At 38.2% G+C, this 14574-nt stretch overlaps 3 protein-coding genes across 24 annotated transcripts in view; 1 reads left to right on the top strand and 2 right to left on the bottom strand.

Annotated features, from left to right (window-relative positions):
• Positions 1–2986, bottom strand: part of ALG5 (ALG5 dolichyl-phosphate beta-glucosyltransferase) — a 45819-nt gene extending 42833 nt beyond the window's left edge. The window contains exon 1 of the mRNA XM_027591302.1: positions 2853–2986. Coding sequence (XP_027447103.1) covers positions 2853–2918 — 66 coding nt within the window. The 5' untranslated portion in view covers positions 2919–2986. The remainder of the gene's footprint in view (positions 1–2852) is intronic.
• Positions 2987–3691: 705 nt separating this feature from the next.
• Positions 3692–10809, top strand: EXOSC8 (exosome component 8). The gene is made up of 11 exons (XM_027590968.2): positions 3692–4068; positions 5198–5234; positions 5390–5453; positions 6004–6077; positions 7282–7327; positions 8003–8108; positions 8190–8235; positions 9019–9115; positions 9592–9712; positions 10152–10258; positions 10596–10809. The coding sequence occupies exons 1-11, from the start codon at positions 4052–4054 to the stop codon at positions 10709–10711; spliced, it is 831 nt and encodes a 276-aa protein (XP_027446769.1). The 5' UTR covers positions 3692–4051; the 3' UTR covers positions 10712–10809.
• Positions 10765–14574, bottom strand: part of SUPT20H (SPT20 homolog, SAGA complex component) — a 38602-nt gene continuing 34792 nt past the window's right edge. For 16 of the 22 annotated variants that reach the window (XM_027590951.2, XM_027590945.2, XM_027590953.2 and 13 more), the window contains 3 exons: positions 13570–13675; positions 12001–12104; positions 11034–11239 (listed from right to left, as the gene is read on the bottom strand). In XM_027590951.2, coding sequence (XP_027446752.1) covers positions 11102–11239; positions 12001–12104; positions 13570–13675 — 348 coding nt within the window. In that variant the 3' untranslated portion in view covers positions 11034–11101. Of the gene's footprint in view, positions 11240–12000; positions 12105–13569; positions 13676–14574 lie in introns of all 22 variants that reach the window. The other 6 variants (XM_027590956.2, XM_027590957.2, XM_027590965.2 and 3 more) reach the window with 4 other exon arrangements.

Raw genomic sequence — 14574 nt, 5'->3', positions numbered from 1 at the left:
CTACTCATTTTTAATGTGGTGACCATTTATAATATTCCGTTGGGTACATACTATAATTGAATTTGCTTTGATTAGTAGGAGCATGGAGGCAGTATCCTGACTAGTGGTTAAGAGTTCCTATTCTGGGGCGCCTGGGTGGCTCAGTTGGTTAAGTGACTGCCTTCGGCTCAGGTCATGATCCCAGAGTCCTGGGATCGAGGCCCGCATCGGGCTCCCTGCTCGGTGGGGAGTCTGCTTCTCCCTCTGACCCTCTTCCCTCTCGTGCTCTCGATCTCTCATTCTCTCTCTCTCAAATAAACAAATAAAATCTTAAAAAAAAAAAAAAGAGTTCCTATTCTGCACCCCAGTGTCCAGATATTGTGATTTCTAAATTCAGTTTCCTATTGAAAGGAATCAGTGCTCTTTGTAAGATGCCAGAGTATCATCTCATTATTTTGAAAACTTGCCTTTTATAAAACTTACCTTTTACATATGAAAGATATTTCAGAGTAACTGAATAGCTGAGAATGAAATTTTTTTCATTACAGAATTCTAGGTAATACATGAAAAAGGAATCATACAATTAAAATCTGCACTCTGCAACCCCCAGAGAAATATGGATTTAGGTTGACAAACTATATAATTGGTGAGTCAGGCTAACAAAATTCCTGAATCCCTGGATCCATCTTAACACCAGAGACAATCAGATATTACAAGCCTTCTGACATAAGAGGAAGTATTCAGCATCAGTCACATACTTTTTTTTTTTTAAAGATTTTATTTATTTATTTGAGAGAGAGAGAGAGAGAAACAGCGTGAGAGGGTAGAAGGTCAGAGGAAGAAGCAGACTCCCTGCTGAGCCAGGGGCCAGATGTGGGACTTGACCCCAGGACTCCGGGACCATGACCCGAGCCGAAGGCAGTCACCCAACCGAGCCACCCAGGCACCCAGTCAGATACTTTTTTTGATTAAAAAATTCAAACATGCATTTGATTAAGTCTCTAAATGTTACTACCAGTTTATAGGAAATTCAGGGGACAGAGTAAGATGTTAAAAGTTACCAAGGGGATGCAATCAATAAAATCCAGAGTGTGAGAAATGCTATAGGACAAATGACCACTTGTTAAAGAAAAGGGAAAAAAAGAAAACAAAAAAAGGACAAATTGTTACAGATTAAGATATTTGAGACATCAGCAGAGTGCTAAGTGTGTGTGAATGCTTAAATGAACAAATGACTATACTAAAACATACATGAGGCATCTGAACTGATGGGATGTTTGAAATAATTGAATAATAGTTAAAAATTTTTAAGAATCCATTATAACTTTATTATAGTTACATTTAAAAAGGGGTGTCTTTAAAGATAAATGCTGAGGGTTTACAGATAAAGTGTTAGATCTCAGATTTGCTTCAAAATAATTCAGAAAGGAAGTGGGGTGAGGAAGAGTATGTATGGAAAGTGGATATATATGAAACTAGTTGTTTTTTTTTTAATAATGATTTCCTGCTCTGGCATTTTAAACAAATGAAGGTCCACTAGCTGTGTGACATTTTTATACATAATATACTTAATATACATAATATAATTTTCATATGTACATACATACTCTCCAATCTCAGTCTCCTCATCAAATGAAGCTAATGATGATAACATTTATATCAGTGTTGTTTTAAAGATACACAAGATAACCCCTGTTAAACACTGAATACAACACCCAGCATATTATAAGTCCTCTATAAATGGTAGCTCTTATAATCACTTCAAGCTAGTGGGATCAAATACTTGCAGTACACCCTCATAATGCATCCATTTAACTCTGTGCAACAGAGAGATTCAACAAGCAGATTCAATCTAGGATTCTGTCCAAGTTCTGCCCCACCAACAACCTGACTTGCTCAAAAACCCGAAAAAACCCTGAAATCTTCATATACCCTAAGGGAGAGAGAGGACTCCTTTCTCACCCAGACACAAATCACCGAAGAAGTCAGGTCACACTGGTTTTTCTCTATTAAATTGTTTCTACACTGTGAGTTTGCAAACCTGGCAAGATGGAAGAATGGCCTTCCGAGCAGGGCTATCTAGGCGGCGCATCTGGGTGTCGAGGAAGCAGAAACCTCTCCATGCACGAACTGGATGGCAGGCTCATTCCAAATTATATGGGAGAAAGCTCACTTGGCAAATTGTCTATTACTAACGGATCAGCAAGTGTTTAGAATGTTTCTATTTCCAGAGTAATGGCAAAGAAAATCCGAATTTGAATTCTATTGTACTGCCTCCTTTAGAGGCTGCGAATATAGGGTGTTTAATTTTGGAAGTAACGACTCCGACATATGGTAACACTAGGCCTGTGTGTCTTGGTCTTACTGTGTCGCTACTGATCTTCTTGAACCACTGATTTATTCCGATCTGTAACAGATGGTTCTCGTCAATGCTCTGTCACCACCTTCTATCTGCTTAACCACATCAGGAAAAGGATGAGTCTGGGGAACACACACATCCTGGGGGCTCAAGACCTTCCCGGGTGGAGCTGCATAGGCTGCAGATCCGGGAGGAAGTCTTGGAGACTGACAGGGCGGGTGGACAGAGGTCCGGGGACCAAGGAACGAGTGGAGACTGGGTGAGCACGTCCCACAGTGAACAAAAGTAACAGGGTCTGGGCACAGAGGGAGGTAAAGCTCTAAAATAAAAATAAAGGGAAGAAAGGGGGTGTGAAATTCTAGGAGAGGAAATCCTGGGGTCAAGGCTTGGGAGAAGGATGGTGCAAAGGGATAGGTCAAAGAGTGGGCTGTGCAGAGGAGAGGATACGTGGCGGCCGAGTCTCCAAGACAGCAGGGAGCCTAGGCCCGCGTCGGTCCCCCATCCCTCTCCTCACCAGTATCAGGACTGCGGCCGCCAGCGCCACGCCGAGCACCGCCAGCTGCAGCAGGAACCAACTCATCCTCCATGCCCAGGTCGCCGCCCGCCCTACCCAGCACCTACACACATGCGGAAGCGCGGCCGCGCAGCCCCGCCTCCCGCCGGCAGAGGGGCAGCGCCGGCCAGGCGCCCGCCGCCCACACCGCCCCCTCGCGGCAAGGCGTTGCGTTCCACTGTAGGGTTGACAGAATCAGCAAGTAAAAATACAGAATGTCCACTTAATTTGAATTTCAGGTGAGCAGTAAACAGTTTTTTGACAGCCTTGTTAAAATAGAATTCACACACCATACAACCCACCCATTTAAAAGGTTTTGGTATATTACACGAGTTTTTAAAACCTGTGATAGAACATAAAATTTGCCATTTTAACCATTTTAAATATACAGTGCACAGTGGTACTAATTATATTCACATTTTTCTGCATCCATCACCATTATCTATTTCTAAAACATTCTTCGCTGCCCCCAGCCCCTGGTAACAACTAATAACATGTACTATTTGGCGTATACTCATAGGAAAAAAAAAATTACTCTTTGTTTATCTGACATTCAAATTTAATTGGATGTCCTGTATTCTGTCTGGCAACCCTACCTAGGAGGAAGGTGGGGAGGCCTTGAGCCACAACACAGCCTACAACACAAGAGGCTCCTTTGGAGCCTGCTCCGGGGACCTGCAAAGTGTAACCTGGTGCGGATAATGAGCACCCAGAAAGTTTACGTAACTCTCCAGTGACTAAGCAGGGGGTCCTTTACTTGGGAGGAGGCAAGCCCAGGGCCCAGCCTCAGATGGAGGCGGGAAAAGGACGGGGAAACTTTGGAATAATGCTCCACACTCAATACTCAATTCTTGGCAATAAGGTCGGTTTTCTCTTAAACCCCTGAACTACCAGACTGTTTCTCAAGAGACACACTCGTCTCTTTCCCAATAGCAGATTCGTCAAAACGCATCCAAGGCAAAGAAGCCTAGAGGCGTGCGGGGATAGACACCGTCGGAGAAAAGGTGGGCCGGGAACCACCCTCCCCGCGCCCAGCCCTTTGCGTCTGAAGCAGCGAGAGAAGGGCGCGGGCGTCCCTGTCGAAAGTTTGGAGGCGGCGTAGGCGCGCGGCCCGGAGGCGCGGTGTCGCCCGGCGCAGGCGCACGCGCGCGGGCGGGAAGATGGCGGCCGGGTTCAAGTGAGTGTTGGCGGCCGGCGGTCGCGTGTTTGTACTGTGGTGGTTGGAGGCTTCCTTTAACCCTTCGCTGGGATATTTCTCACCTGGAGGCCACCCTGCCAGATTCCCATTTCTTTCCCTCATGGAAGCAGGCGACGGGCGGAAGGACCTGGAGGCGGTCGTAGTGAAAGGAAAGGGGGCTTTTTCTCCGCAGTGAGAGGGGAGGTGAAAGGGACTGTGTACAGAGTTCAGTACCCGCGGCAAGCACTGTGGCCTGGTGTAGTGGACGTGCGGCCCCAGGGGACCCCGTTGTAATCTTTTTAAAAAGTGTTGTATCAGAACCCCATGCCACCCTGTGCTTCCTCTCCTCCGTGATTTATTTCTAAAAGGATTGTGCCTTGTTCGGAAGGTTTTACTTAAGCCTTTTTTGTGCCACTCTGGTGAAGCCTGTAAGATTTTTGTCCTCAGAGTCAAGTTTTTAAATGGATAAAATATGTAAGATTCCAAAGGAAAACAATTGTATTGACGCAGTTATCTTTCTTTTTGTATAAACTCCGAGTTGTTGAAATAATGATACATACGTGCTCTTTTAACAACATTCTTAAACTCTAGTGGGGAGTCTGTAACTGTTAAACTCCTGGAATCCCAAAGTAACGAGTACGAGTCTTCACGTAAGCTTCGACAACTATAAAGTAAAAACGGAAACATTTAATCTCTGTGGTTGTTAAAGTTGCAGGTACTAATATTTTATAAAGGTTTATTGCCTACAAACATAATTGAAGAATATGCTAAATTTCAGCTCCAGGATAGTGAAAATAAAGGTGAAATTTTTTCATGTAAGAATCCCTGCTTCAGAGCGAAAGTGACATTATTTTAGCAACTGGATTAATTCTTTTAAAGATGCCCAAAGGCTTTGGGCTCCAACGTGTAATTGTTTAGAGTTAAGGAGCAGTTGAGTGTGATTACTACTGCAAGAGTATCTCTTTTTAGTAGTTATATGTGGCAACATAAACTTTCAGAATTCATGAAAGAAACTTAGTTTCAAATTGGGGAGATTTATGCTGCATCATCACGCTCCTAAGATCTTTGCCAGTTTTTGATTTATGTTAAGATTCATTAACTTACCTCATATATTTTTAACATGTTTCAGAACTGTGGAACCTCTGGAGTATTACAGGAGATTTTTGGTGAGTAAAGGTGGTTATGTACAGGTTGTACCTTTTGATAACAGTTTAATGTGCTTCTTTTCAAATTATATGAATTAACGAGGTTTAATGTGTTTTCCCTGGTGTGTGTAAAATATAAATGTAGATGTAATTTGCTTTCATGTAAATTTATTTAGAAAGAAAACTGCCGTCCTGATGGAAGAGAACTTGGTGAATTCAGAACCACAACTGTCAACATAGGTGAGGATGTTTTGAGTTCTAAAATAGAATGAAGTTGCTTCAGACTTTGTTTTTTCATGTATTTTATTTGCGATGTTTTTTAAACTCACTATTGTTTCAGTTGTCATGTTCTTTTTAAATTTTGAAGTAACTGTAGTGTTTTCCTCCCTTTCTTCCTTCAAAACCTCCAAGACATGATTTTCTTACATCTTACACTTATTAAACTTTGTTGCAAACACAAAATTTTCCAGTTTAACCTGTATGACATTCTTGAGTTTTAGCCTGAGCCATTTAAACAATATTTGAGCCAAATTCTACCATACCTAAGGGAATCCAGTGATTTTGTGTCAAGAGATTTTTTTCTGTAGGACAGTTCTGTGACCGAATGCAAATGATTCAAATTCAAGAATAGGTGAATAATTCCTAAAACACTAATTTTAAAAGTTACATCATTTAAAAAAGACTTGAGCTAGGAATAAATTTTCATAAGCAACTGAGATATATAGCAACATAAAATTTTATGTAGAAAATGAACACTTTCCGTGGACTTTTTCATTTTATTCTTTTTCAGGTTCAATTAGTACTGCAGATGGTTCTGCTTTAGTGAAGCTGGGAAATACTACAGTAATTTGTGGAATTAAGGCGGTAGGTTTAATATGTCTTACTGAGATTCAAATTACCAAATTAGCTTCATATTCTTATTAGATTGTAATTTACACCTATATTTCTGTTGATTAGGCAGTCAGGTGTCAGTTTTTTAGTATTCTTCATTTTCTAAAATGACCCAAGTCCAGTGACTCTTAATTTATGAACATGCATCAAATGGGCTGAAATGAAACCATTTTAGAAATCCTCACTACCTTTAATTTTTTAAGAATTTGGTTGTTATTGAGAAGGAGATTTTTGGTGACATTCTTTTATCCAGTGATAGCATTTAATTTGTGCAAATAATGTAGAAAATTAAGACTGCTCCCGAGAAAAGCTTGAGGGAATAAGAGCCACTTTTTACTGAGTACCTTTTATGTCCCAGGCACCTTAAATTAGATGCTTTATTACAGAATTACTAGTTTAATCATGAGAACAATCACTTGAAGTATAATTTGTCTTCTGTTTTACATGAGATTCAGTAACTTGTCCAGGAACGTGACTAGAACTTAGATATAACTTTGACTCCAAAGCTTGTGCTTTTTTCACTATATTACACTGTGATTACTTAAAGTAACCTAAGTTGAGATTCTTCCTCAGGGTGATAAAGCTGGGGTGATATCTGACAATATGACCTAAGCACTTAATTGTGCCACCTTTTATGCTGGGGACATAATATCTCATTTGACCCTCATTAAGAATCCCTAAAAGTAGGTCATATTAATTTCTCATTTTGCAGATGAGAAAATTGAATGGTAAGAGGTTCTATGATTTGACTACAGTCCCTCAGCCAAAAAGTGTGGGTCTGACATTCAAACCAGGTCAGTGAGTCCCAGGCTTTTGCTCTTACCACTTTATCACTTCCTAAATCTGGCTGTGTTAAGGATCACCTTGGGTTTAAATTCAGATTCTTTGCTACTAAATGAGAGGAAGAAAACCAATTACTATATTTTTTTTAAAAGAGCTCCATATAATTTTGATTAGTAGCACTAGAATGTAGGCAGCTAAGCTATGCTGCCTTTTTAACCTTGCAGACCTAATATGAGGATTTGTGCCAATGTCCTTATAGCCCAGTAGGACTCCCTAAAAAGCACAGTAGATGGCTAAGATGGTCTTTGCTGCAGGTTTCTCTAACTGATTGCTAAGCTGTCTTCACAATTATTGAATAGCTTCTTTCATAGGAAACATTTGTTTGCTTCTTTAGGAATTTGCAGCACCACCCACAGATGCCCCTGATAAAGGATATGTTGGTAAGTTAAATGGTTTTTTTAATTTTAATACAAGTACTTTAATAATACATTTAATGATAATATTGTAGTTCAGTCCTAGTAGCTGAGTTGAAGAAAATGTAGAAGATTCAGAAATACATTGGAATGAGGCAGATTCCTGAATAGTTAGAAGATAACCTAATAAGCAAGATAAAGGGAATTTTGTAACATTTTCAGCTTTGATCAGTTGTTTATACATTCAGATGTCATCAACCAAGAAAACAATCTCCTTGGAAAGGGTTGTAATCACAAACTTTTGTTTCCATAAATACTCATTTATACCACTATGCAATTTTCTTCTTGCCTTGGACCATCTTTTCTTTATGGTAGGTACCAACATTTTTAAAAATGTAGGCAGTTGGGTATGAGTACAAAGGCTATCTGCTGTTATAGATTGAGGTATATTGGAAGAAATCTTATTTTTTTCTGAAGGATTTGGGGATTGAAGCCTTCCTTAGTAGATGCTTTTATATTTTTGGTATTTGTGTGAAAAAAAAAAAAGTTGGAAATAGATTTTATCTAAGCCTGAGAGTATTACAGTGCTTTCCACTTGCAAATCCTATCTATGGCTACAGTCACCTTTGCAGTGGATTGAGAATAAAACTTCCATAAACCAGAGGTGAAGTTTAGTTCATAGCTGCAGAGTGTTTCTTTCAGTTCCTAATGTGGATCTACCACCTCTGTGTTCATCGAGATTTCGGTCTGGACCTCCTGGAGAAGAGGCCCAAGTGGCTAGCCAGTTCATTGCAGATGTCATTGAAAAGTAAGATCATCCTGATAACATCTATCATTCATTTTCAGAGTTTTTGACCTTTAATTTATTGTGCTTTATTATTAAATCAAGTTCACAGATAATTCAGAAAGAGGACTTATGCATTTCTACAGGAAAGGTAAGATGAATAAAGAAACTATGAGGTTTTATTAATTCTGAATTGTTTTTTAGGGGAAGAGAACAGGGAAATTAAAATAATAAACCAGTGGCCTTAAATATGAATGTCTTTAGATGGAATTTATTTTTAAAAAAATCCAGCTTACTCTGTAACTATCTAAATAAACCATGTATTTCATAAAAAAAAGTTTTGAGTAATTTCTTTTATTATCTAATTGGGAGCTACTTTTTATGCTGAGGTAACTTTTTTCCTGTTTCCAACAAATAATTCAGATATACATTAGTATCTGATCAGCTGATGTGTTTAGGGTAAATCCACACTACACATTTCAAGTCTAAAATTTAGAACTAAGTTGACTAGGACCTAGAGGCTTTTCTTATTCGATTATATACAAATTTATTAGCATTGTAAAGCCTAGCCATTTCATATATTAAGGTTTCTGTGGGAAAGTATGTTTTGGACTTCATTTAGGAATTCCAAAAGCATTTCTTTCATCTGCTAACTTAGCAAGAATGCAGATTCCTTCTATATCTGTAGCTTTCAATGGAAATCTAGATGTTACTTGTCAGTTTGGTAGTTAAAAGCCAGCTTTTTTTTTTTTTAAACCAAACCTGTCTACTTTGTTGGTTATATACTTTGTAGAATTTTTTTTTTTAAGTTTTTGAGCCTTGAAGATCATCATGCTTGTCTAACCAAGGATTCTGTGGTTTTAAGTTGAAACGAATACCATGCTCTACCCACCAGAAGTCCTTTAATTTACACTTTGTGTAAATTCTGTTTTAGCTTTCTTGGGTTCTATACTGTGATATCATTTGCCTCGACTATGATGGGAACATCTTGGATGCTTGTACATTTGCCTTGTTAGCAGCTTTAAAAAATGGTAAGCAACCTTAATAAAAGGCACCATTCCTTCTTAGTGTCAGAATATTGTTTTGTTAAACTTTATCAAACTTTTTAAAAGTTTTTGTTAATATCAAGTGATCATTCATGAGTTTCTAAATTAAAAAAAATTTTTATTTCCACTAAATTTACCTTAATTATCCTAATTTTTATTTTTTTAAAAAGATTTTATTTATTTGACAGAGCACAAGTAGGCAGAGTGGCAGGCAAAGGGAGAGGGAGAAGCAGGCTCTCCGCTGAGCAGGGAGCCGGACGTGGGACTTGATCCCAGAAGCCTGGGATCATGATCTGAGCTGAAGGCACCCGCTAAACCGACTGAGCCACCCAGGCGCCCCAATTATCCTAATTTTTAAAATACTTCTGAACAATTTAAAGAGGGAAAAGTGAATTAATAAAGTGTAGAAACCTGTATTTGTTACAGTGAGAGACTTACTTCACATATTTGCCTTTTTCTAGTACAGCTGCCAGAAGTTACTATAAATGAAGAAACTGGTTTAGCAGAAGTTAATTTAAAGAAGAAAAGTTATTTGAATATTAGAACTAATCCAGTTGCAACTTCCTTTGCTGTATTTGATGAGTAAGTTAATCAGATATATAAAAAATTATGTAATTAAGGTAATGGATTGTTACTCAGCTTTCTAACTTTACAGGAAATGCCCACAGTGACCATACATCCTAGTTTCCCCTGGACACCTAGGTTTGTAACTGTTGTCCCTGCAGAATTATTAGCTAAGCCTCATACTTTCAAAACCATCCTGATTTGGATGATGAATTTTGTGTTCTGTTTCTTGGTTTTCTTATTCCTGTGTAATGTTAATTATTTCACGGAAGATTTACCTTAGTCTACCTTCTTTAATATATTCATAAATTTGAAAGGTGAAGATTCTTACAAGTAGTAGAATGTTAGGTTGCTATTAGCTTTTCTGGTTTCCCACCAGTTCTATCCTAGTGCTTAAATCTGACATCAGTACTGTTCCATGGATTGGTAATTTATATTTTTCTTGTATTTTAAATAGCACTCTGCTCATAGTTGACCCTACTGGAGAGGAGGAACATCTGGCAACTGGAACCTTAACAGTAGTAATGGATGAGGAAGGCAAGCTATGTTGTCTTCACAAACCAGGCATGTTCCTTCCATTTTAACCCTAAACATGTAAAGTAAAACTCAGTGTGAGCTTCTTTGTATTAGGGAGGGCCAAATGGAATGTGAGAGGTTTTACTGTTTACTGCAGTTTGTTATCTCAAATTCCTTACTTTTCTATATTGTCTGCCAGTGGTTCTTAAACTTACGGTATGCATCAGAATCACTTGCAGGGCTTGTTAAAACAATTTGCAAATCTTGAAACAGTCTCACTGGCTTACATTATTGAATTTTTTGTATTATAACTTGATGTTGATTTTTTTATTTTTTAACAAGTAAAATAACAGACATTTAAAGTGTTGTCACAATAATTTTTCAGGTGGAAGTGGGCTGACTGGAGCTAAACTTCAGGACTGTATGAGTCGAGCAGTTACCAGACACAAAGAAGTAAAAAAACTGATGGACGAAGTAATTAAGAGCATGAAACCCAAATAAACAACCACCACATTTTCAAAACGGATTTGTAAAAACTGTATTTGTTACACTGTGCACAAACCTTTTATACTAAATAAATATCAAACTACATTCTTCAGAAAGATGTTTCTAGTATTTCTTAGGTCACTTCCATATGTAGTATGTACAGTGAAACCATTTTTAAAAAGCAATGACTTAGGCAAACCAACCCTAATGGTTTGTTAAACCATCTCCCTGTTTTTAATTAAAAATCATAGGGTTGTGCTTTTGTATAAAGTTTGTACATCTAGCAATGTAAAATACTGACACATTTAAAAAAACAAAACCAAAAAATGAAGTAGAAACTCAGAATCCTTTGATTCAATGCTCTTATGGTTTTAAAAAGAGAAAAAAAAAAAAGAAAAGCAAGACTCAGAATTTTGGAGTGGTTGGCGTGCCTCTCTTCATTTTACTTTTTGACTGGCTGCCTGTATGCCGATGACGATGTAGCTGAGCTGTTTGTGCTGCTGCTGCTGCCATAGCCATTTGATGCTGCAAGAATCGCAACTGCTGCAAAAGGGAGGGGAAAAAAAAGTCAAGTTACGTTAAATGTAGGCAAGTATGGAAAGGTGCTTTTCCTGAGAGATGAAAACAACAAAACTGAAAGGGAGAAAGCACCAAGATAACAAAAAGGGACTATATCACACTGAGACAATGCACAGTCAAACAGCACCAGTGGCACAGAAGCCTGCTGCTGAGGGCTTTAAAAATGGGTTCTTGGTAAACTTCAAAAATATTTGTTACTTTGCCCTGCCAGTCTATACTGTAGTAACTCAGCAACTTCAGTTACTATTTTGTCGTATGACAGTTTATAGCAATATAAAACCACCCTGCATACCAAAGATAGTCAACTATAATATGCGGACTTCCTACAATCATGGAATAACATTTTTCTAAAACAGATATGACATTTACTAATAGGAACACTGGTATACTTGCCTTTTTCTGCAGTGCATTATCAAAAAGTTAACCATTGGCACTTACAACTCTGTTTCAAAAAATACTGGAAACTACAAAATATGTTAATGTGCCACCAGCACTTCATGAAAGATTTTAAATTAGGAAGAGTATGGCTCAAATGTACAAGATATGTTCAGTGCTCCAAGGTGACTGGCTAAAATGTCAGACTTTTAAGTAAAATTTGCTAAATTATTTACCTACTATTGTATAGTCTTAAAAGACAGTAAAATAAAACTAGAGTAAGGTATGTTGAAGTACTTTTGGAGCAGAGTATCTTTAAAAATGTAATCAGAGTGAAGTTGCTGGATTACTTGTATCTGTTGCTGCTGCTGTTGAAAGGCAGAGGAGAGCTGGAATCTCTGCTGAGGAAGGCTTTGCTCAGGTCTGTTCTCGGCAGAGCCAAGCTGAGACAACACTACAGAGAGGAGAAGGGAAAGCAGGCCAGTCAAAAAGTTTGAAGGCTACCAGGGTTAGAAAAGGACAACACAGAAAATGAAATAGAAAAGTTATCAGTATGATTAATCTTAAGTATCAAATCACAGACATTTCAGAATAAATTTAGTATCGTCTCCTGTTAGTTAAGGGTACCACTGATTACAGAACCTCCTGGATATGAAAGGGAAGGGAGTGCCCAGGTGCCAAAGCACTATATCCCTTTTCTTCCATCACAATGAAATTTGATACTAGTGTTTTGTTGAGAAGGCTTTCTTGTAAAAATGTAAAATACAGTATGTGGTTTTAAAATCTAATCAGTGAAGTAGGAAAGGGAGTAGGAGAAGTCCACACTCCCGTTATGACAAAACTGATGGACAAGTGCTTTAAACAAAAGATGCTGCAATGAGTTTCAGACTACACTACTAGCCAACAATGGTGGTGAACTGAGACTTCAATATTCTATTTCTTTTCAAGCTGAGGGGGACCAGAGTAATCAGTTTAACCCTCTCAATGTACAGATGAAAAAAATTCCAGGCCAAGACAGTCTGAGTGATTCACTCAAAAGTAATTATTGACAGGTCTAGAGCTAGAAACATTCTCATGATTTTTCAGCCTACAATTCTTTCCACTAAAATGTACAAAAGCCACTTTAGATTTTTAACTTGAGTGATAAAGGTTTATGATCACAAATTTCCATTTGGAAATTCACAAGCTCGAAGTATGGCATTATGTAAGACACTGCTTATTCTAAATTCAGACACTGGGAGCTGTAGAGCTATGACAGTAAGCCCAGTGATAATTCAAAACGTTGACATTATGTTTGTTCACTCAATCCTCGAACTCTATCATAGCTTACTTACACATGTGGCTTAGTGACTTTAATAAACGTAATGTTATAATTGCTGTCTTTAAGTGACAAGGTATCTTCATTAATGGTAAATCTTTGGTTCACCATTTACTGCTGGAAGTGGTGAGCAGTCATTTAGTATAATGCCATTTTTTTTGACAAATGATAAAAGTGGCTTATAAAAGTTATGCTGACGATTAGGTCCTGATTTTCATGCAATTGCAAGCTACCACAATGAGACCAAAGACATGCAATCAAGAAAAATGCAGTCTCAATAACCCCGGAGAACTAAGATTTAACAGCTTTGGTAGCTTCCTAGTAAGTTGGATAACTATATAAAATTTTACCAACTGTAATGTGAGGAAAACCCAACTGCTATTAATATATGTAGGTAAAAACATTTTTAATCAACTGTCAAATTAACAAAAAAAATCTCAGGGCCACCAACCAACTTAATAGTTCATGCATTAAATAGAACCATATTTTTTCCTCAGTTACTGCTCCTAAGAGAAGGAAAAGAAATAATTAAAATATTGAGATCCCTATGTGATCAGTTACTTTTAGTAAATTCAACATATGAAGGTATAAAGATACCAACCAGCTGCCTGTGATTGCATAAAACTTCCCACTCCAGCAAGGTTAATAACAGCAGCGTGCTGAGCAGATAAGGCCTGTTCTTGACTGGCTGAACCTTGTTCAGAACCCTGAATAAAAAAAAAAAACACATGACTGTACAAAAAGAAGAACAATTCTGAGTTGGTGAAATTTTTTTCCTCCCGGTAGGAGGAAAAATAGCAACATCAGATTAGGTCTTGTAAAAAGAGTAACGAAGTGGGCACCTGGGTGGCTTAGTTGGTTAAGTGACTGCCTTCCGCTCAGGTCATAATCCTGGATTCCCAGGATCAGGTCCCACATCAGGCTCCCTGCTCGGTGGGGAGCCTGCTTCTCCCTCTGACCCTCCCCCCTTCTCCTGCTCTCTTTCTCAAATCAATAAAATCTTAAAAAAAAAAAAAAGTAACAAAGTGTTCATGGACTAGAAATTTCACATAGTAAAGATGGTAAAGTCACTTTCAAACTGACCTACAGGTTCAACTCAATTCCTCTAAAAATCCTAATGGTTCTTTTTTTCCTCTATAGACAAGAAGATTCTAAAATTTAGATGGAAAAGAGAAAGATCTAGAACAGCTAAACAGTTTTGAAAAATAAAATGGGAGGAATCACACTGCCTGATTTTAAGACTTACTATATAGTCTACACTAATCAAGACAGTGTGGTACCAACACAGGGATAGATACATAGCTAGGTGGAAGAGAACAGAGAACACAGAGAGCCAGGGAAATACATCTTGACAAAGGTGCAAAAGTAATTCAACTGATTTAAGGTTGGCTTTTTCAACAACTAGTGCTGTAGCAACTGAACAACGATCCCTTTCGCCCCCTGCCGATAAACCTTGACCCTAAGTCTTAACACTTTATACAAAAATTAACTGGAAATGGATCACAGATGTAAATGAAAAGCTATAAAATTGTTAGAAGACAACAAGGAGAAAATCTTTGGGCCATAGGGCTAGGTGAGGCATTCCTAGACAACACATAAGGCATGA

The sequence above is a fragment of the Zalophus californianus genome, chromosome 3 (assembly GCF_009762305.2).
Source record: "Zalophus californianus isolate mZalCal1 chromosome 3, mZalCal1.pri.v2, whole genome shotgun sequence".
NCBI classification, from domain to species: domain Eukaryota; kingdom Metazoa; phylum Chordata; class Mammalia; order Carnivora; family Otariidae; genus Zalophus; species Zalophus californianus.
This window is presented reverse-complemented; position numbering and strand designations above follow the sequence as displayed.

Coding starts and splice junctions, on each gene's coding strand:
- EXOSC8 (XM_027590968.2), top strand. Junction 6,078..7,281: donor TAATTTGTGGAATTAAGGCG/GTAGGTTTAATA, acceptor TTGCTTCTTTAG/GAATTTGCAGCACCACCCAC. Junction 7,328..8,002: donor CCCTGATAAAGGATATGTTG/GTAAGTTAAATG, acceptor TGTTTCTTTCAG/TTCCTAATGTGGATCTACCA.